This window comes from Pleurodeles waltl, chromosome 3_1 (assembly GCF_031143425.1).
Source record: "Pleurodeles waltl isolate 20211129_DDA chromosome 3_1, aPleWal1.hap1.20221129, whole genome shotgun sequence".
Classification (NCBI taxonomy): domain Eukaryota; kingdom Metazoa; phylum Chordata; class Amphibia; order Caudata; family Salamandridae; genus Pleurodeles; species Pleurodeles waltl.
In genome coordinates this window covers 305,424,784-305,445,105 of record NC_090440.1, presented here as the reverse complement: position 1 = coordinate 305,445,105, position 20,322 = coordinate 305,424,784, and the positions used below count along the sequence as shown (strand labels likewise).

Here is a 20,322-nt window from a genome sequence, read left to right as displayed (position 1 = left end):
CTCTGTTGTTTTGCTCCAGCCCAGTTGGGAGCATTATTTTTCTAAGCCCCTGCTAGACAGGAGCAAAGTTGTGTTCCCTGTCTAGTCGATTGTTGGCAAGGGTTTATTTTTATACTCTGTTCTGCACACTCCTGGGTAGGGAATGAGTAAGTGTCCTGGGAAATTGGGTCCTGGAAAACTGCTCTCCTCAGACCACAGGAATGGGGTCAGGGTAATATGCATATATTACCCAGTTGCAGTTATCACTGTGTAATTATAAGTTTTTTGGTTTGCTAATAACTTTGCCACTAGTTGATGAATCGTCATAAAACTTTTATCAACGAAAGTCTCATCCACCTCAGCTCCTCCCTGGAATGTTTCAGAGTGATCCATCAAGGAGGAGCTGACAAAAGGTGGTGGCAATTCTAAAACATGTTTTTCCCTTGCAAGATTCAACAGCAATACTGTAAAAAATAAGTCTGAACAGTGTTACACCAAATTTTGGCAGAAAGCTTGTTTTTTGTGATCTGAGGTAAATTCGGTTTGTAGTTTTTGAGAAATTAAGGTTCAAAATGTATGTATATCTGAAACCACAGAGGATGTGTGGAGCAGACAGGTCAAAAGATAGGATCTGATTAAATGATGCAATATCAACAAAGATGTTGTGGCAGGCATTTTAGTATTTAGGGACTCAGTAAGCATGGTAGGGATACTCTGACTCCCTATACCTGGTGTGAGGGGTTTCCTGAGGGACACCTCTGCAACAAATAAAAAGGTAAGTTTGAGGTCTTTTAAAATAAAATCCCCCAGAGGGGTCAGTGCAATTTATTTTTATAGGGAGGGAAGCATGCCATTTTTAGTCCTGGGTACCCTATTCCCATGGGCTAATATTTTATGGAGAGGGGGACATGTGGAATATGTGTCCCCTCTCCCTGAGCCATTGTACAGCCCTAGGGACCCCTTGCAGCAGTGCCAGGAATGTTATTTTTTAAGGAGAGGGAGTGGGACCCACCTCCATGAGCCACCATGCAGCCTTAGGGTCCTCATCCCCGGGGGCCAATGCATTGCTGGACCCCCTCCCTAGGACACTGTTCCCTGCCCTCAAGAGTGAAGGCTAAGAAGACTTGGCCCCACCTGGTGAAAGTAGTACAGCTGGAGACACTCATTGAATATTTACTGCCCCTGACAAAAAGCATCCTTAATGCCCTTCATGGTCTAATTTACATGTTTTTTGCAGCATGGTGTTCCAATCTGGGCACAGGCACCACCAGCACTTTTTTTGTGGGGGGGGGGCTACAGGTAGTGCAGCAGCCCTCCCGAAATACTTAATAGAAATTAACCCTGTTCGTCTTGGGGTCTATAGAACCTGACCACATGTTGATATTCGTAGGCATTTCCAGAGCTGAGGTTTTGCTCTTCAGCTTGGGAAGGCAGGGACCCCCTTGTGTTTGGTCAAGTGGCTTCATTATGTAGCTTGAGGAATGTAAGAGAAAGACTTGGGACTGTTCAATATGGCCTTGATTGCAAATGCTTTATTTAAATGTTGATTGACCGACATTGCAATTATATCCTATTTGACAAACCCAATAGGATTGTCTTGTGTACCGATGTAGTCATCCTTTAACAAAACCAACAGGCTTGCTTTTTTATATATTGACAATGACATACATTACAAAAACCGTAGGTATGGACGGAAAAAAGCCAAGGCTAAAGGGATGTTATAGTTAGATGACAATGTTATTTAGCACATAAGGTTTTAAACTAAAAAACACTGAAATGCAACAGTTATAGGTAACTAAAGAACTATAGCATCACTCATGACGTGGTCAATGGTAGCATTGTGAACATCAATGATGAGATCTGAAATGACACCATTTATAACACTGCAAATGTTTAGGTGATTGATAGGATGAGACTGTTTAGGTGATTGATAGGATCAGAACCGGAGACAAGCTACTCTGCCTTAAACCGTCATAACATAGGCTTGTGGACTTTCTGTTCTGAACCCATTAGTTCAAAAAATTGCAGCAAAATAATATTCTGGTAGTGACTTCAGGAGGAGTAACGCCAGCATCACTTACCAATTTTGAAGGACCATATTTTCTAACAGAAAAGAAGAGGAAGTTGCTCCACAGTATGAAATGTTAGAAGGCCCATCCCAGAGCACACCATCAGAGCCTGCAGTTCCACCAGCAAATGAAAGGGTTGGCGGCTACCTCCCATACCCTGATGTCCCCCTAATTGTTAAACCTATGTTGCTGGAGAACTTCGCATTGTTATTGGGCTCCTCAGTACTGGGACTCCTCTCTTACCCAGAAGGTAACTATCAGGATAAATGTGAAGGATGCATGCCTCACATTTCTCCTATAGTTCCATCAGCAACTGCTTCTACAACTGGGGTGCCATCTCCATTGAGGACTTGCAACATGAAAAAGACAGCATGAAGGATTTATGAGTGAGTGAGTACTTCACCTGTCCACCCAACAAAAATAATGTAATGCTTGTAAAGTGGTTTGTAAGCTCTGTTCAGCAATAACAGTAATATGGGGAAAAATATATTTCTATTGTTACTTTTCTGCAAGCGGTATAGCAGGAGTAAGACACAGAGGAAGTTACAGAGGGACCCGTAGAAGGAGATCATCCTTGAACATTTATTTACTTACACATTATTCCAAATTTAATTTACCCATTTAAGTTGTCATTTTCCAAATTGAGTACAAAATGGAGTACAAAAGGAAACTTTAATTATTTTTCTGCATCAGGCATTTACTGATTCATACAGGAAAGACAGAGGAAGAGAAAGAAGGGAAAGCGTCACAAAGGGAGAAAGCAAAAAGCTGCAAGAGTGAGCTGTAGGGGCAGAGTGTGGCTGTAAATGGAGGCCCATGATGGCTTTAGGATTATACTGTCTCAGTATTCTGTGCTCACACATTTAATTGCAGCAGCTGCCTGCTACAGAGGAAATCTTTGGGCACCGGCACGTTTTTCTTTACTAATTAAGCACTGATGGCAATGTAATGATTTGTCTCAGAGTTTTTGTTTTTTTTAACAAAAATGCATATCACAAAGGACAAAAATGTGTCCAGGGTTAAAAATAATCCTAATTTGACTAGGACTTTTTTTTTTTTTTTTAAATAAATTCAACCTTAGTCTGTCTCAAACAAGGTGTCCAGTATCAAGTACAGGCTTTCATGTTAAAAACACTGACAGCAAATAAAAGAAACCGTGCCTACTTGAATCCAATAATATATCCAGGTACCTCTTAAGGTTGCCATTATACAGTGAATTCAGTTGATGATTCTGTTGAAGATGATTGCATCCTAAATAATTTAATATTTTTCCTGTACATCAAAAGAATGTAAATATTTGCAGCATCTACCCACATTAACTTGGCATCAGTGAGACAACACTTGCAAAGCATCAATGTGGTAAAGTGTCCTTGTTGGCCTAATCACCCCCATTTTTTGACTGATACTGGTGGTTACTGACTCTGAAAGTGCCCTGGGCTCTGCTAACTACACCCAGAGTCAGTGTTTTTTCCTTAAAAGTACATGGTGTTTGGTATAATTATAACTGGCCAAGAAATCCTACTGTAGGTTTCTAGCGTATGGTAGGGCATGTACATGTAGAGATCCTAGTGGAGTTAATGCACTTAAGTGTGCAGTGCTGTGGTGTATGGTGGCATTTTAAAGACTGTCCTCTCTTGCAGGCTGGAATTTGAATAAAACTGTCTGCAAATTTGTTTTTGGAATTAAACGTACTTTCAAAGTCCAAAACTACCTTTTTATTACAAATACTCTACCCCTAAGGTCTGCCCTAGGTGCCCAGAAGCTAGGGTGCCTTATAATAAATAGCAGGGATAATATGTTTTACATGCACTGGTGGGTAAAAATAGGCAAAGTCGTTCTCCCCAATGTAGTGCTGCTAGACCCATAGGCTACCATGTGAAGGCTTTATTGTACTTTAATAAAGTACAACGTTTCATTGGAGTAACCTAGCAACTAGATTCAAAACATGGTAATAATAGTTCAAATACATCCAACAGCTTGCTAAGTTAGTATTTATTGTAACTATTGCCGGAAAGTAGTTTTAGAACATACTATCCTGAATTTACCTAAAATAGCCCTGTAGTAGCCTCTTCTGATTGTTCAACCTGTTGACAGCCTGAGCTGAGCTACTCCCTCAGTAGGTATGCAGAGGCCTGGGGCTGACACAATATAGCCATTTGGTGGGAGGAGGTTTGTGTCCTGGAGAAGTCACAATAGAAAGAAGGCTAGGGACATAAGCTAAACTTCAAAGGTAGAAGCACAGATGTCACATGACCCAGGCCGGCCCCAACTTCCTTGATCTCCAGCCAGATGGGAACCCCCCTAACTGGATTAGGAGAAAGGCTTGCAGGGGTGTCTAGAGAAAAGGACGCAACACCCCGTGGGTTGGGTCAAGCAGACCTGCACTCCAAGGAGAGAATTTCTCCATTTTACTTTTTGGAGAACTGGGCATTGTGGAACAAAAATATGCCACACTTCATAGAAAATGGTTATCACAGAGGGTGGCAACTTGAAACCCATAGGTTGGGATATCCTCTCTTGCCAGCCAAGAATGTGTGTTAAATATTTGAGATTGTCTGGAACCCCTCAGATACCTACGTGAAACGCCTGAAGACTGCCCTGCTGGACCCTTGGACGGCACAATGGAGAACTGCACTCAGAAGGACTGTGCCTGCTGCTCTTTAAAGGCTCCACACAAGAAGGACTTTGTCTTCAAGTATGAGGAGTGGACTCCCTGAGCAGCCACAGGTAGAGGAGTGCTGGAAGAAGCCACCTGCAACATCCAATAAGAGGACAACTCTAGCTGACCAGCTTCACCTGGATTCTCCCGGACTGACCAGGTGCATTGTGGGAGCTGGAGTTCCAGACCCCCAAGAGGCAATGAAGAGCTTCTGAACCTCTGGCTGGTGCAGTAGACCCTTTCTGACTCTCAAGGAACTTATCAGAAGAAGATCTGAAAGTTTGGTAACTTTTTGCCAAGCTACCAAAGGTTGAGCAAGGATTAATTTGAGTCTTGACTGAATTATATTAGTGATTGTGGTGTTATTACTAGCTGAGGGTGCATACTTCCACCTACTAATAATATATGTTCCTACAAGTAATAATACATTCACCTGCTATAAAATAAACGTAAATGTAAGACAAAATAACCCCGAAGGGGGTCAGACTATATGTGACAATCACATTCAGGACAATTTTAGAGCACCAGAGGCAGATGAAGATTATGAAGCAATAAGCCTGTACTGCTCAGGCAGTAGTCATTATAATGGGAAAATGCCATTGGGCATAAGGCAGAAAACACTGCACGCCACCTCCACATTTTGAGGCATATTTTGCAGCTTAATTTCTTTACTGCTACTCAGACTGGTGAAAAATCACATTAACAAGTTTGGAAACAAAGTAAACATGTGGTCAAATATGTATGTGAGAACCAGCAATTGTATGTGGCTCACAGAATTACAGTATTTACAATATTTAAGTTTTAGATCCTGCAGAATTCCCAATGACAAAATATGCACGATCCTTATTACATTTTTGCTACACGTCATTCTATTGAAATATAAAAAAGTTTTACAGACTGTTAATTGAAGTGCAGAATTGTGTTTTATTGTGTATGTAATGATGATAGTGACAAAAAGTAGGACCTTTGTCCTATTAAGGAACCAATAAGGGTTGCTTTTCAAACATAACATTGTATAACAAGGAATCTCATCACTTTAATTCACCAGCCAACAAAATCAAATTGTTTTTACCCATGTAAAGAAGGGTGAATTGTTCAGAAGTATAAGTATACCACAAATAGGTTGCTACCGCAACAAATGTGTGCCATTCCCCGCCTCACTGAAGGCTCCAATTTTGTTGCCCTGTGAACAGCTAGTTTTTTTTTACCTCTTTTGTGGCTTTAACTACTGGCAAGTTGTGAATGATATGGCATGTCCATTTACTGGCAGTGGAGCACTACTACTAGGTGATTTCTTAATGTGAAATCAGGGAACTGGGCTAGCACTGAGATATAAAACTGATTATTATGTGGACTATTGAAATGGATCTGTGGAAGTAGAGGCTGTTCACTATAGTTAGATTGTACAGTTAGTGACAGATTTACATACCCCTTACAAGATGTAAGAACGGGTATTAAGTATTTCTTGGGTCGTGAAGTATGATGTTTATGTTTACCATCTAAAAACTGTATTTTTGCTATATTGGACAAGTACCTGCAACAGTGCTCTGCAAAATGTTAAAATAATCTCTATCATATTTGTAATTTAGGGGCATCAAAAAGAGCAACTTTTTCAACGTATCTGTAGTATTTCTTAATAGGTACATACAAAAGACTTCTAAAATTCGTTTTACTTTCATTGATGCTTTTTGATACTTTAATATTTTATGCTACTAGCACAGCTATGAGTTGTGTCAATGTCAAAATGTAAGTTTATAGAGAGCAACTATCTCCCCACAAGGGGTCTCCTGGTTCTGAAACACTTGAGGTATAAACTGATAAACATGCCAGTCAAAAAAAAAGCTGTAGACATCTATCTTAATTGTGAGAAGAGCTCCATTTTCAGGTCGTTTCTGAAACTAAAAAGATTGGGTTCCTTTCTAAGATGTTCTCTCTGAAACTAAAAAGATTGGGTTCCTTTCTAAGATGTTCTCTATAAACCATTCACATCTTTTTGCGGCCTTAACTGGGAAAGCTCAGCTGTCCAAACACACTTGTTGAAAATACTGGAATACCAAAAATGCTTTATTTCTGAATTTCAGAGAGCGTGAAGGCAGATCCTAATTAAAACTGCTGTTAAGGACCATTTGTGTTGTAGAGTACAAAGATGTATGTATCAGATGTAAGGACAAAGACTCTCATGGGGTGGGGGGTATAAAAGGAATGGACAGAGAGGTTAGCTATTAGCTTGGCTTTTCCAATTAATTATTGATCAGAATGTTTTTGCTGTGGTGGTCTTCCAAGCAACATAGGTTTACCTGCGGATTTTGTATGTGGGGATGATTAGGGATTCATGCCTGTAAGAAAGCTTTTAATTTTTTTCCAAAAAGAAAGTTCCACAATCATTTGTACCCAATGCAGGTCCACCATCTCAGAGTGCTGCTATATTATACACGGTTTTGTGTCTCATCACATGCTGAAGATACTTATTCACATAGTGAGTTAGGACCCCTTAAACAAAAAGGAACTCCAGCTCAATTGTGAAAGTTCTATACAGCTGGGCTCTAAATAAAAAGCTCCCTGGGACAAGAGAAATGGTACACACATAGCTCCTTATTGCAGTGGGAGGATGTAGCTGTGGCAGCTTAGGCAAAGGAGTGGGTACAAAGCCCCACTCACAACAGCCCCACCCCCTTCTCCCGTACACTTGCAGAGTGATAAATAGTCATGGGTTTGCAGGTCTTCAACAGTTGTATCTGAAACTAGCCTGGCCAAAATGAAATTTCACAAGGTTTCACTTACAAAATACTTCAGGAAAACAGAAATTAGGAAGAAAATTCCCAGACGTTGGTCCAGCGGGATTTTGATTTATGATACCCATTAAAGTCATTGGACCAGAAAGAAAGACTTCCCCAACTGTGCCTCCCTCCCTATGGCATATGAACTGTAACATAACCTCTACTTCAAGAACTTTTTCAGAAATGGGAAAGCTTTTCCTCACTTCGACCTTTCAGTGTGACTAAGTACTGTATCTGCTGTGGACAGTGTGCATTTCCTGGTGGCAAACTAGCACTTGGAAGTTGAGCACCTGTAGAAAGTCTAGTATATTCAGAAGGAGTTGCTGGTCATTTGGAGTACCCCTAGTTAGATGAAATATTAGGAATAACGATTGGATTTATACTAGCTGGGTTATTTGTGTATAATGGAATAGTGAGTGTTTTAGAACAGAGTAAGCATGTGAGCACTGGAAGAATGTCCAACTGATGTGTACACTGGACGAGTATTGATGATTTGTTGAAGAAGAGAGGACCATCCCAAACACACTTCCAAGATACTGATCCGTGGAAAACCAGTCTAGGTGTAGCCAGCGACCACTTCTGTTTATAAGATTACACTTCTGTGGAAATACAGAATTATACATCTTAATGCCACTAAACTCACTACAGAGAAACATCTTGAGGCGCCAAGCTGACTTGCTTAATCCTATCTTTACTAGTTTATGTGAACACAGAACCAACAACATTGGGCAACAATTGCTAACACCCCCCTGCACCAAGGAAGCTATTTTATTTAAAGAATTAGTTCACGTGGCTAGCTTGACTGCTAAGGTGATCAACATTCTTGAAATGTAGCTAAGCGTCTGAGGAGTTGAATATTTTTCTTTTCAAATCACCTGATGAGCAAATGCAATTTTTAACCCAAAAACACGTTTCATTCTTTATGAGCATGTGCCTTTTACGTTCAAACACTATGTAACCAAATAGGTTGGGACACGTTGATTAGTGCAAACTTTTGTTAACCTCATTCTCTGCTTGATTTTTTTTTAACTTAAATGTTATGTTGTTATGTAGACATTTCAATCCCTTTATTTTTAAGGTTATTTCTGTAGTTCTCTTTGATTGTGCATGGCACGCAGCGTCTAAATGTATCTTTGTTATTATCGCCCAACATTTCATGCAAAACTACTAAGTGTAGCCTAGACTCTCTTGGTTGGTTGGGCAATATGTGCGCTCACTCATCTCACATCAGGACTCTGATTTCTCTCCATAATGTCCTGACAGGTGGATTACTTACACGGAACGTTCGTTTTTCTGCTCTGTATAATTTACAGTCACTGATACACAGCAATGAAGCTTAAATTTTGTAAAGGATCAAGTGCTTACTGATATTGTAAAAGATTAATAAACACATTTTTCACCAGTAATTGTCACGATACCCTCGTAGCAATATTTTGCAATGAAGCTGGAAAATTGCATTTTGCAGTAAAAAAAATGTAATCATGGGAAATGTTCATTAAAAATGTGACATTGATGGAAAACCTTCCATTGTAAATTGATGGATTGTATAGTCTAGGATGACAGCTTTTTGGCCCGTGTAGCGGTTTTCTTAAAGTTCCTGCTTTTAAAATCTGTTTGCATTGCCACACAGAGAAAATACCAGTTGTAACATTATAAAAGCTGTAGTAAAGTGAATGGGCTCTTTCGATAAACAGATATTCAATTCATTTTGCAGTTAATTAGCAGACTTTACAGTAGCAGACTTTGGACATCCACGGATTATGTTTCAGATCATCTAAAAAAAAAAAAGAAAAGAATATATATTAATTCAGATATTTTGTTGAGTCGTGTTCATGTTTTACCTGATAAACATCTATGCCGGTTGAAATCGACCTCGCGGTGAGACGAACGAGCTTAACTAATGATGACTGTTGTCTTTATGTTGACATTTAGTTTGATTACAGATGGCTACATTAAGGAGACAAATAATTCACATTTTGAGTTCCAGAGTGTATGTTAGAAGAGTATTAACTGCACCTACATTATCTCCACTCAAACTCATAAAGTATTTTATCTTGTGTTAATTTTGGAGACTCGACCTCTTACAAAATGTTCCTGCAGCGGCTTTGTGGAGCCAACTGGAAGGGAAAGAACTACTTGCTACAAAAGGTTAAATATAATGTTATGGAAAGTGCCACATGGCTTAAACAGTATATCATTAAAGGCTATCTGGAGAGAAACAAAAAACGCTATACCCCATACCCCATTTAGGTTGCCTGTGAACATTGAGAATTCCGAAAACAATGTCCTAAACATGGAGGCAGAGATAGAGTTCATCCTTTGCAAGACATAAGGCGTAGTTGGTGGTCTTGGGAAATATAGGTATTTAAAAGGTTTAACTTGTAAGAATAAAGTACTGAAATTGGAGACAACTTGGAATATTTTGTCTGCTCTTTGATTTTCATGAATGCCACAACATGTAGGGAATAAACGGTGATACTAGATGATAGGGGTTACTAGTTCAGAAGAAAATATTTTAAGTTGTTGACTCATTTACATGAAGTGGTCAGACTTTCTACAGTGTTCTCAACCAGCCGCCATCACTTGAACAAGCAAAAGAGAATCCATAAATACATAAATATCCATAATGGAATTCCAAATCCACTGAAGCCTAATAGTTTACCATGTAAAATAGACTTGGCAGCAAAAGTGAACAAAGGTATGATAAATATATAACCTAGACCTGGGTTAGAGGGAGAGCTCTCTCAAGAACAAAACCCAAATGTAACCCAGTCTTCACAATTTGTGGCAACATTCTTATCTCATGTGAACAGACGGACTGGTGCCATGAGTCCTCACTGCCTTGATCTTCAGCACTGTTATCTCGGAGTTAAGTCTAAGCCAATCCCTGACCAGCCATTTCTAAGCCTCACACATGCAATGCCAGAAGCTGATAGATGTCGGCCTCTAGTCCCCATCCATACAGGAGAGGACAGTGGGTGGTGTCAACTCACTTTTAGAAGAGGAAACCCCTAAAGAAGAATTAGCATTAATAGTTGCTCAACATGCACATTAGGGAGGGTATGGGCAGCCAGTAGAAACATTGCAGACCACGTGTCTGGGGCGACAAAGGAAGAAAGTGTATGAACATACACTTTTGATCTCTACCACAGAGGAAACAACTGAAATCAACTGAGGTCTCATCCCAAAAAACAACTTCCTGGAGATGGTGAAAGAGCATGGTGTGCCTCATCATACCATATGCTGCTAAGGGATCAAAAAGAACCAAGTGCTCACACAGTAGACATTGGTAACATGTGCTGATATTGATGACTACAAGAAGCAACAACATTGGGCAACAATTGCTAGCACCCCCTGCACCCAGGAAGCTGTTCTATTTAAAGAATGAGTTCACATGGCTAGCTTGATTGCTAAGATGACCAACATCCTAGAAATGTAGATGATTAAGTAGGTCAAAATAAGAAGGAACAGCTGTGCCATCACAATCTTGAAGGTAAGAATTGGGCATGGGTCCAAGGGGAAGGAATATCAAAACTGAGATCATATTGCGAATTTTAATACCATTGTCTTTAAAGACATCAGAGAGCCAGTCAAACAATTTGTGGATAGAAGTCATCACAACACTTTTGTTTTCATATCGAATTTGAGACTTTATGATCTGAAAGACACCTGATTGAAGAGAATAAAATCTGAATAGTGAAGTATTTATTTTTTTACTTAGGTTTTCAGTTTTCAGTAATGACTTTGTAAACACATTAAGAACATTCATGCACTTCTTCTTTTTCATTACTCCCATGTTAATAGTATTTTAAGGACTGCCTCTTAGGCTGCAGTCCATATGGGGATGGGGGTAGCAAGATCGAAACAGAGGTGAAGCATCAGATGTGGATTCACAGTAATTCGAGACAGAAGTTGTTTGTATGCATTAAAACAGTTAGTTACTCCAATAATTAGTAGTAGTTCACAGAGGTGAGTAGCAAGAGGAAAGGTTACATTTAACTTAATTTCGGTCAGATAATCATGTTGGATTGAGGACTTCCTCTTCAAATAGAACACATCATTTCAAAGTAAATTCTGGAGTGCCCGTGCCATTCAGTACAGTTCATAACGCCTAAGAGTGCACAGAAAAAATGCTTTCAGTTATTTCCTTTAATGTCCATGGTCTTGTTTTGAGGAATCGTCTTTCATTTTTGCATCACATAAGTATCGTGTTGATCACTTCTAACATGATTAATCTTAATAATATTCCATGTTAAGGTGAATTCAGAACACTTATGGCTAGTACAAATTAAAAGGAAGGTATATTTTAGGTTGAGACATGCATATTCTAATAAAATATTTGTCAGAACTGCTGCAGTGTAAGATTGACAGAACAGCCCTGTTTCTCTGCTATCCGATCACAGAACAGTAAGACTAACTAATGCTTAATTTAATAAAACAGTTTTTGCAACTTTCTTCAGAAAAAAATTACCATGTTGTCATTGGCATTTTCTAAAACAAAAGCTTTATTTTTTAACTCCTTTTATTAAAGAATTGCTCAATCATCAAAGGTACAGCAGCAAACAGTACAAAATACCATTCATTGTATGACATAGATAACAGCTTTGTGCAATCAATGTAAACATCCCTTGGCACACAATTTCCTCGAGAGGATTCAAAGACATGTGTAGGACGCATTTGAACTGTGACAGCTGTCTTTTTATTTACATGCCCAAGAAGGTGTTCCATTCTCCCCAGACCTTTTCCCATTTGTGTGGACAGCCCCTGCTGAGACACACTGTGCGTTCAGCCCTTTCGCACCAATCGAGATCTGCCTCCCAATCATCCACACATGCTCTGGGACCTGGGCCACTGTACATCATTTGCAATGTTGAGAAGGATCTATTTAGCTTCCAAAGGGGCTTCTAGTCCTGTGACCTGGGCCATAATGTGCACCTCCCCCTCCCAGAAGTTTTGAATTTTGGGACCCCCACCCCATGATATATGAAAGAAAGTTCCTTCCTACCTGCATTACCTGATGCATAAAGGGGCAACTGGTATTAACATTTGATGTGTTTGGGAGTATATATATGTGTAATCTTTAATTGGACTAATCTAAAGTGGGTACATATGGCACCTTTCCGGGGACTCTGTATTGACTACCCTCCAGTGTATCAGTGGGTACGAAGAGTTACATATCAGTTTCCTATAGATAAAGGAAATGGCTTTTCTGTCAAGGGATCTGATAGCAAACGATCCTTCAACAGGGCCAGAGGAGGCAATTGCTCTCCCTCTAAGAAGTGACAAGTGCTGGAACCTCTCAGAGGCTCTCATTGCAAACTCTGCTTGTAGAGCCTCAAAGGTTATAGATGCCTGGTCCCTCCATACATTGCCCAAGTTCTTGTGACCAATCAGTGCCCATTTTGTAAAGCCACCAAGGCCTCCCACCTCTATAGCATATCGCAGTCCCATTGCGGGGTTAGTTCCATTAGCTTGCCCTCCAAGCCCAGGTGTTTGATAACTTCACTCCACATCTTCACCACTGACTAGATGTGGGAGGGCAAAGTCCACTCCAGTCCTTTCTGTTAAAGGACAGGCAAGTAGCCTCCAGGTCCCATAGCAATTCTATCCACATGGTAGGCAGGTTCTGCCCAATCAGTAAATGCTCAGACATTGACCACCACCAACTGGACAGCCCAATAGTGATGCAATATGTCTGGGACCACTAACCCTCCCATGTATACTACCTTTTGCAATTTACACACAGCTATACGTGAGGTATCTCTGTCTCGGAGCAACAGACGTAGTTCCTGGTTTAGTTTCTGTTAAAATTTTGAGGAGATCCTGTAGGGTGTATTTTCTAGAATGCAAAGCAACTGTAGGAGGGCCACTTTGAAAAGGACTGTGCATCCCTTGAGGAAGACCATGAGTGCCCACACAGAGGCAAAAACTTCTCGGGGTTCCCTTGTAACCTAACACCCCAGGCATTTGAAGCTTTTGAGCACCATCAGCCCGTATACCTTGTTGGCAGCCATAGTTCCCCCCCCCCCCGGTGGGAATATGGGAGACTTCTCTCAGTTAAAGTGGTACCCTGAGTGGTCTCCAAATACTTCAAAAATGTTCAGGATCCGATCAATTAAGAATTCCGGTTTTGTCACACACAGCAAGGTATCATCTGCATAAAGGGATATCCTTCCATCCCACTCATGACCCACTGTAATACCCCATATGAGGGCGTCATGCCTTATCCAAGCAGCCAGGGGCTCAAGAGCCAATGCAAAGATCATATGGGGGAGGGGAGATCTTTGCCTCATTCCCTCAATGAAGAGTAAAGGCCTGTGATACTATTATTAACTCGCCCCCGGGACAATGAATGCTTATGTAGGACCCTGACCCAGCCAAGAAACTGGAGATAAAAGCCCATCCTCTCCAGTGCAGTGAATAGGTAGGTCCATTCAAGACTGTCAAACACCATTTTGGTCTCCAGAGACAGCAATGCAGCCCATTCATGGGAGAAGTCTTTGGTTACAACCAAGATACCATAGAGTCAAAGATTTAGTTGTGTCCCTCTACGTGGCATAAATCCAGACTGGCCTGGGTGGACCAATGTGGAGATCGACTCCCGCAATCTAGTCACTAAGGCCTTTGCTAGGACCTTCGCTTCAAATTAAGAAGGGAGATGGGTCTGTATTACCTGCACTTATTTGCCTGTTCTGTTTGTCCATGCTCAGTTACAACCAGTTACATTACTGGTTACATGCAAAAGCTGTATCTTGGTATTCTATTGAAAACTGCATAAGTCATTCCAAAGAATAACTGATTTAGATAAAATAAAGATGGAGTGCATAACATGCCTACATTTCAAGTTGGCAAATAGTTAAGTTTATACAAATTAGGATTTTAAAAAAAAAAGGTAATGTTGATCCATGTACAGCCTGAGTAATGCTCATCTGATCCAAAGTAGGAAAGACAAGAAAGACATTTCCTACACCTAAAAGTGTCAAGAATTGAAAGTATTATTATTATGAGTCTTCAATATTCTGATAAAGCCTGAAAGATAATATTAGTACTCCTATCATGTCTTCTATGTCTACTTAGAATTAAATAGGAATCAGAGAAAGTGATTTTGGATGAAGAGGAATACGGACTAAGTGGCCTGTAAAAATAAAAAGGTGCATGAGTCAGCACAGCTGTGTGAATGGGGAGAGAGGAAACTATCTAGTTTAAAACAATGTTGGAGCACAATGCATTGGAGGAATAGAGCTAGGAAGTGGGAGGCACAATACAAATAGAGAATATGTAATAGCAGTAGTGATCTCAAATTGAGCAACAAACACAGCTTGTTCCAAAAACATAGTGAACAAGAAAGAAGGCTTGAGGGGGTTTGTGTGTTTTTTCCCAAAATATAAAAGGGTAGAGAACAAAAAAGAAAAAAGCACATATACAATACCATTAAATTAGGAAATGGAATGGGGAATTAAATATCAACCGCAAGGGATCAAAAAAGAGATTAATGAGGGGCTTAGCCTCTAAAATCAAAGAGACGTAATATTATCTGAAATGCATTTTCATGAATAATGCATACATTAAGAAGGATTAAATGACTCTCTCCTGATAAAGTGAAAACAATTAGGTCTATGTGCCTTCAACAGGGCAGATGAATTAGGCACTATATATGAGGTCTAACATTCATCGGTATAACATAGAGAAGTAGTGGAACCTCCTGCTAATATCACTAATGTTCCTTAGAAACTTGTATTGTATTATGTTAGACATTTCATTCTTGGCGTGGTCTCCCTTAACTTTTTGCCTCTGTTTCCTAGGTTGTTGATGTGTGCTGGACTCTGATTTTGCTGTTTTTGTTACTCTGGGCACTTTACCACTGCTAACCAGTGCTAAAGTGCAAGTGCTCCTTTACAAAATGTGTATGTAATTGGATTATCCATTATTGGCATATTTGATTTATCAGTAAGTCCCTAGTACAGTGCAAAAGAGGTGCCCAGGGCCTGTAAATCAAATGCTACTAGTGGGCCTGCAGCACTGGTTGTGTCACCCACATAAGTAGCTCTGTAATCATGTCTCAGACCTGTCACTGCAGTGTCTGTGTGGGCAGTTTTTAACTGTAAAGTTGACTTGGCAAGTGTACCCACTTGCCAGGCCTAAACCTTCCCTTTTCTTACATGTAAGGCACCCCTAAGGTAGGCCCTAGGTAGCCCCAAGGGCTGGGTGCAGTGTATGGTTAAGGTAGGACATATAGTAATGTGTTTTGTAAGTCCTGACAGTGAAATATTGCCCAATTCGTTTTTCACTGTTGCAAGGCCTGTCCCTCTCATAGGTTGACAAGAGGGCTACCTTTAAATCTGATTAAAGTGTAGATTACCTTTGGGAGCAGATGGACATGTGGAGTTTGGGGTCTCTGAGCTCACAATTTAAAATTACATCTTTTAGTAAAGTTGATTTTAAGATTGTGTGTTTGAAAATCCCACTTTTAGAAAGAGAGCATTTTCTTGCTTAAACCATTTCTGTGACTCTGCCTGTTTGTGGATTCCCTTTCTGGGTCAGTTTGGCTGGTTGCACCTTTCACCAAAAAGCCAAAGGTACACAGTTCCAGCCAATAGACTAGTACAAATGTAAACAGTAAGTAATAGAGTCTATGAGTCTGCTCTTATTAGAACAAGAGCACTCACTCACCAAATGGTGACATGCTTCATCATCAGGCTTTTGCTCCTCGTCAGGCCGGCACTGCAATGCCTGATGGGCCCCTCGTGGGGGCTCTTTGCCGGAGATCTTTTGAGTGTAAAGAATGCCTGTAGCTGAGTGTTAGTATGTGGGATTGGTATATGGGTATGTGAAAATTAAAATGGCTAGAGGTCTGGAAATATCGTATTTAATCAACCCAGACCCCTGTCATGATTAAAAACAGAGTGTTGGTAAGGATTAGAAGTAATGTCTAGTCCACCCTCAGCAACAAAAAAACTGTCAGTCCCTGAATTAGGGAATGTGGAGAGTTAGAGTACAGAACTAACTATACTTCTATCATCGGGTCAGCATGTTTCTCGCAAACAATGTCTGTTAAGATCGGTGCGATTCGGCAGGACCAAAAAACGTACCTAATCCACATGTTATAACCCAATACAGAATTTCTTCGTACCACAAAAACCTACAAAGAGCAAAAAAACAGACTCAAAATACAAATATAACCATGTGCACAGTGAGCTCATTCCGGTGAGAAACCCTAATTTACAGTGTATCACACAGTGAAATATAAATCAAACGACTCCTCTCAATTCATAGGATGAATCCTTACCCTCCTTGTATTAAAGGATGGGCCCCATCGGGATAGCGATAAGCATCAGTGGTCCAGGCTTGTATAGTCAACTAAGTATAGATATAGATGACTATCATTTGTCATAAATAACAAATATAAATATCTCAAAGATTATAAATCCTTTCAAACTATTCAGGACAAACATAAATCATGGCTCAAACATGTCCAATAACAGAAAGTCCTAAGTATGAGGATACAGGTAATCACCATAACTATGTGGAATATTGTTAGTCAATTCAAATTGTCAAAATAATCTTAAATCACGAGTCAAACATGTCCAAAAAATGTGTATAGTGTAGACAATCGCCAGTCCAATAATGTACACCAATAGTATTAATAATAAGGACACAGGGTCATAGTAGTGTCCAATGTTTAATGACAACTCCCACCAAGGATCAAGAAGGGGCAAAGAAAGTGGTCTACAATATAGATACTTACTCTTCTGCTCCTTAAAGAAAGGTAACATAGGACTTACCCCGCTCGTGTGGCCACCGGGTGGATAACCTACCCCTGCTCCGCGTCCCAGAAAAAGTGATACATATCTGGAGAGGGGTTTATAAATGGTGGTGGGGCATCAAGCTAGAAAGAGGACTGGAGAAAAGCGGCGGCCATCTTGAAGGAATTCCCTAACAGTAAAAGAGTGGTGGCCATTTTGTAATGGGGTTAGGAATAGGAAATAGTGGCGGCCATCTTGAAGGAATTCTCTAACAGTAAAAGAGTGACGGCCATTTTGTAATGGGGTTAGGAATAGTAAATAGTGGCGGCCATATTGTAGAGATGTTTTTGTAACAAAGAAATGGCAGCCATATTGTAATGGAATATCAATACGGAGGGGGACCTGTGGTCAAACAGGGGTGGCAACCAATAGCTGTACCCCCAAAATGGTAATCCCAAAGGACTGTCTTTTAGAAAGATAATAGAAAATAGAAAATATCCCAATCATACTGAAATGAAAGTTGCCATCAAGGGGGCATAAACAGTGTAGGAGGGTGCACTATGCAGCCATTGACGACAGAGGGAGTCATAATAGAATCAGTTGTGGTAACACAATCATAATATGATGTTGAACCTCAGAAATGGTTGTATATTCTTAGATCCAAGCATAATGGAGGCTGTCATTAAAAAAAACATATATTGATTGTGATAACTCCACAGTGAAAAGATCGAACCCTGTGACTATCGATTAGTAAATTCCAACCAGGGTATATCATCATCTAGTCCAGTCCGATGTGTTCCTAACCTAAACACCCAGCGTTGTTCTCTCTCAAAGAGTCTCTTGGTACAGTCTCTAGTGTTTGTAATGCGTTCCAATACAACCCATCTCTGGTCGTCAGGTGTATGTTGGATTTCAATGAAATGTTTAGTCAATTTTGTTGCGGCTCGTTGACATCGTATAGTGCTCCGATGCTCATTGATACGTGTTTTGACCATTCTAGTGGTCATCCCAATGTATCGGAAATTGCATGGACAGGTGATCATGTAGATGCAGTTCTTTGTGCAGCAGTTGGTATGTGTCGCTAATTGCCATGGTGTCCTCTCACCCAAGTCCACATCCTGTGTATGCATCGAGAAGGGACATACATTGCAGTTACCACAAGGATAATGTTCTATAACCCCTAGCCATGATCTAGATTGTGTGTTGACACGATTTCGTTGTGGTAGTGGTCTAGTGTGTACTGCTAAGTTTCTAATGTTTTGTGTGCGTTTGAATGCAAAAAGGGGTTGCGCTAATGCCTCACATGAAATGTTCAGAATGGACCAGTGTTTTCTAATAATCTTCCTAACCTGGTTACTCAAAGGGGTGAAGGTGGTAACACAAGTCAGTCTTGATTGCCGTTCACGTGAATTCGTATTAAGAAGGACATCTCTTGGGATATTTTGTGCTCTTTTTCTTCCCTGACTGATAATCCGTAGTGGATATTTACGGTGTACTAGCTTGGGGCTCAGAATCTCAGCCTGGTTATTATAGTCAGAAACCTCTGTGCAGTTACGTCTTAACCTCAGGGATTGACCGAAAGGTAAATTCTGTTGCAGAGATTTGGGGTGGTGGCTGTCAAATAGCAGTAAACTATTCCTATCTGTGGGTTTATGAAAAATGGAAGAGTAACAATCGGATGATACGTAAATCCAGAAAAGAAACTTCTTCTGAGGAAAAATTAGCACTAAAATGTAAATTGCTGTTCAGGGTGTTAACCCACTCAATAAATGCTTTCGCTTGGTCACAGTTACCCTTCCAGACTATTAGTATGTCATCTATGTATCAACGCCATAGTCGGATATTAGAGGAGAAAGGTTGAGTGGATGGTAGAATATATTTTGATTCAAAAGTATACATATATAGACAGGCCAGACTCGGAGCAAATGTGCTGCCCATTGAGGTCCCTTGAATTTGATGGTATAGTTGACTTTCAAACTGGAAGAAATGTTCTTTTAGGGCTAGATTTGCACACTGTAAAATAAATGAAACTGGAGTTTTGTAGGGCCAGTCCATTTTGCCAAGGATGTCTTTGACTGCTTCCAGAGTGGCATCTTGCGGTATGTTGGTGTACAATGCCTCCACATCAAGGCATATTAACATACCGTGGTCCCACTCTTATTGATATCATCTAACAAGATCAGAGTGTCCTTAGTATCCTTCAGAAAAGTAGGTGTATCCTGAACAATTGGTTGTAGATAGAAATCACAGAATTTTGACAGGGGTTCAAGCAGAGATCCTATGCCTGGTACAATTGGATGTCCCGGTGGTGGGGTCCCTTTGTGTATTTTAGGAAGGCAATAGAAATAGGGGACCCTAGATTCTTTAGTGTCCAGAAATTTGGCCTCTGCATGGGATATCCAATCTGAATCTTCAGCTTCAGTGATCAATCCTCGAATCGTCTTCTGTAAATGTGGAGTAGGGTCAGAGGATCTAGGTTCATAGTATGTAGTGTTGCTTAATAGTCTCAGACATTCCTGTCTATATGAAGTTGTATTCTGGATCACTATCGCACCCCCTTTGTCCGCAGGTTTTATAGTGATATCTAGATGATGGGGCAATGTGCGGATAGCTTCTCTTTCTTTGTTGGACACATTCTGAAAGTGCAAGGGTGAATTCATTGACTCAATCTCTTGTCGTACTGCTTTTTCGAAAGTAAGTACTTTCACTGGTACTAAAGAAGATGGAGGCATGAAAGTGGAAGGGTTTCTCAAATTAGTATCACCTAGAGTAAGTGGCGCAGGTTGGTTCTTAAAAAGAAATGCAAGCAGATCCTACGGAACAATGCAGTAATTTCACAGTTAAGGCGGAAAGGATCTTCTTTAGGAGTGGGCACAAAGCCCAGACACCGATTGAGTACTGAGATTTCATCTGGTGAAAGAATAGTGTCTTATAAGTTAACAACTAGGGTTTCTTCGGTGGTCCTGCACTGCGGCTCCTGGTCACCATCTGTGGTTCCTCTTGGGTCCAGTGTATGTTCCTGCTTCTTCCTCTGTTTCTTCTTCTGCCCCTGGCCCGGCCTCTTCCTAACAAAAGGATGATATGGGATCTGGGCT

General features: G+C 40.4%; 1 protein-coding gene across 2 annotated transcripts in view; it reads right to left on the bottom strand.

The window, feature by feature from the left end:
- Window positions 1-1,536: 1,536 nt before the first annotated feature.
- Window positions 1,537-20,322, bottom strand: part of WDR72 (WD repeat domain 72) — an 896,838-nt gene continuing 878,052 nt past the window's right edge. For both annotated transcript variants that reach the window (XM_069222448.1, XM_069222449.1), the window contains one exon: window positions 1,537-9,258. In XM_069222448.1, the coding sequence (XP_069078549.1) occupies window positions 9,203-9,258 (56 nt within the window). In that variant the 3' untranslated portion in view covers window positions 1,537-9,202. The remainder of the gene's footprint in view (window positions 9,259-20,322) is intronic.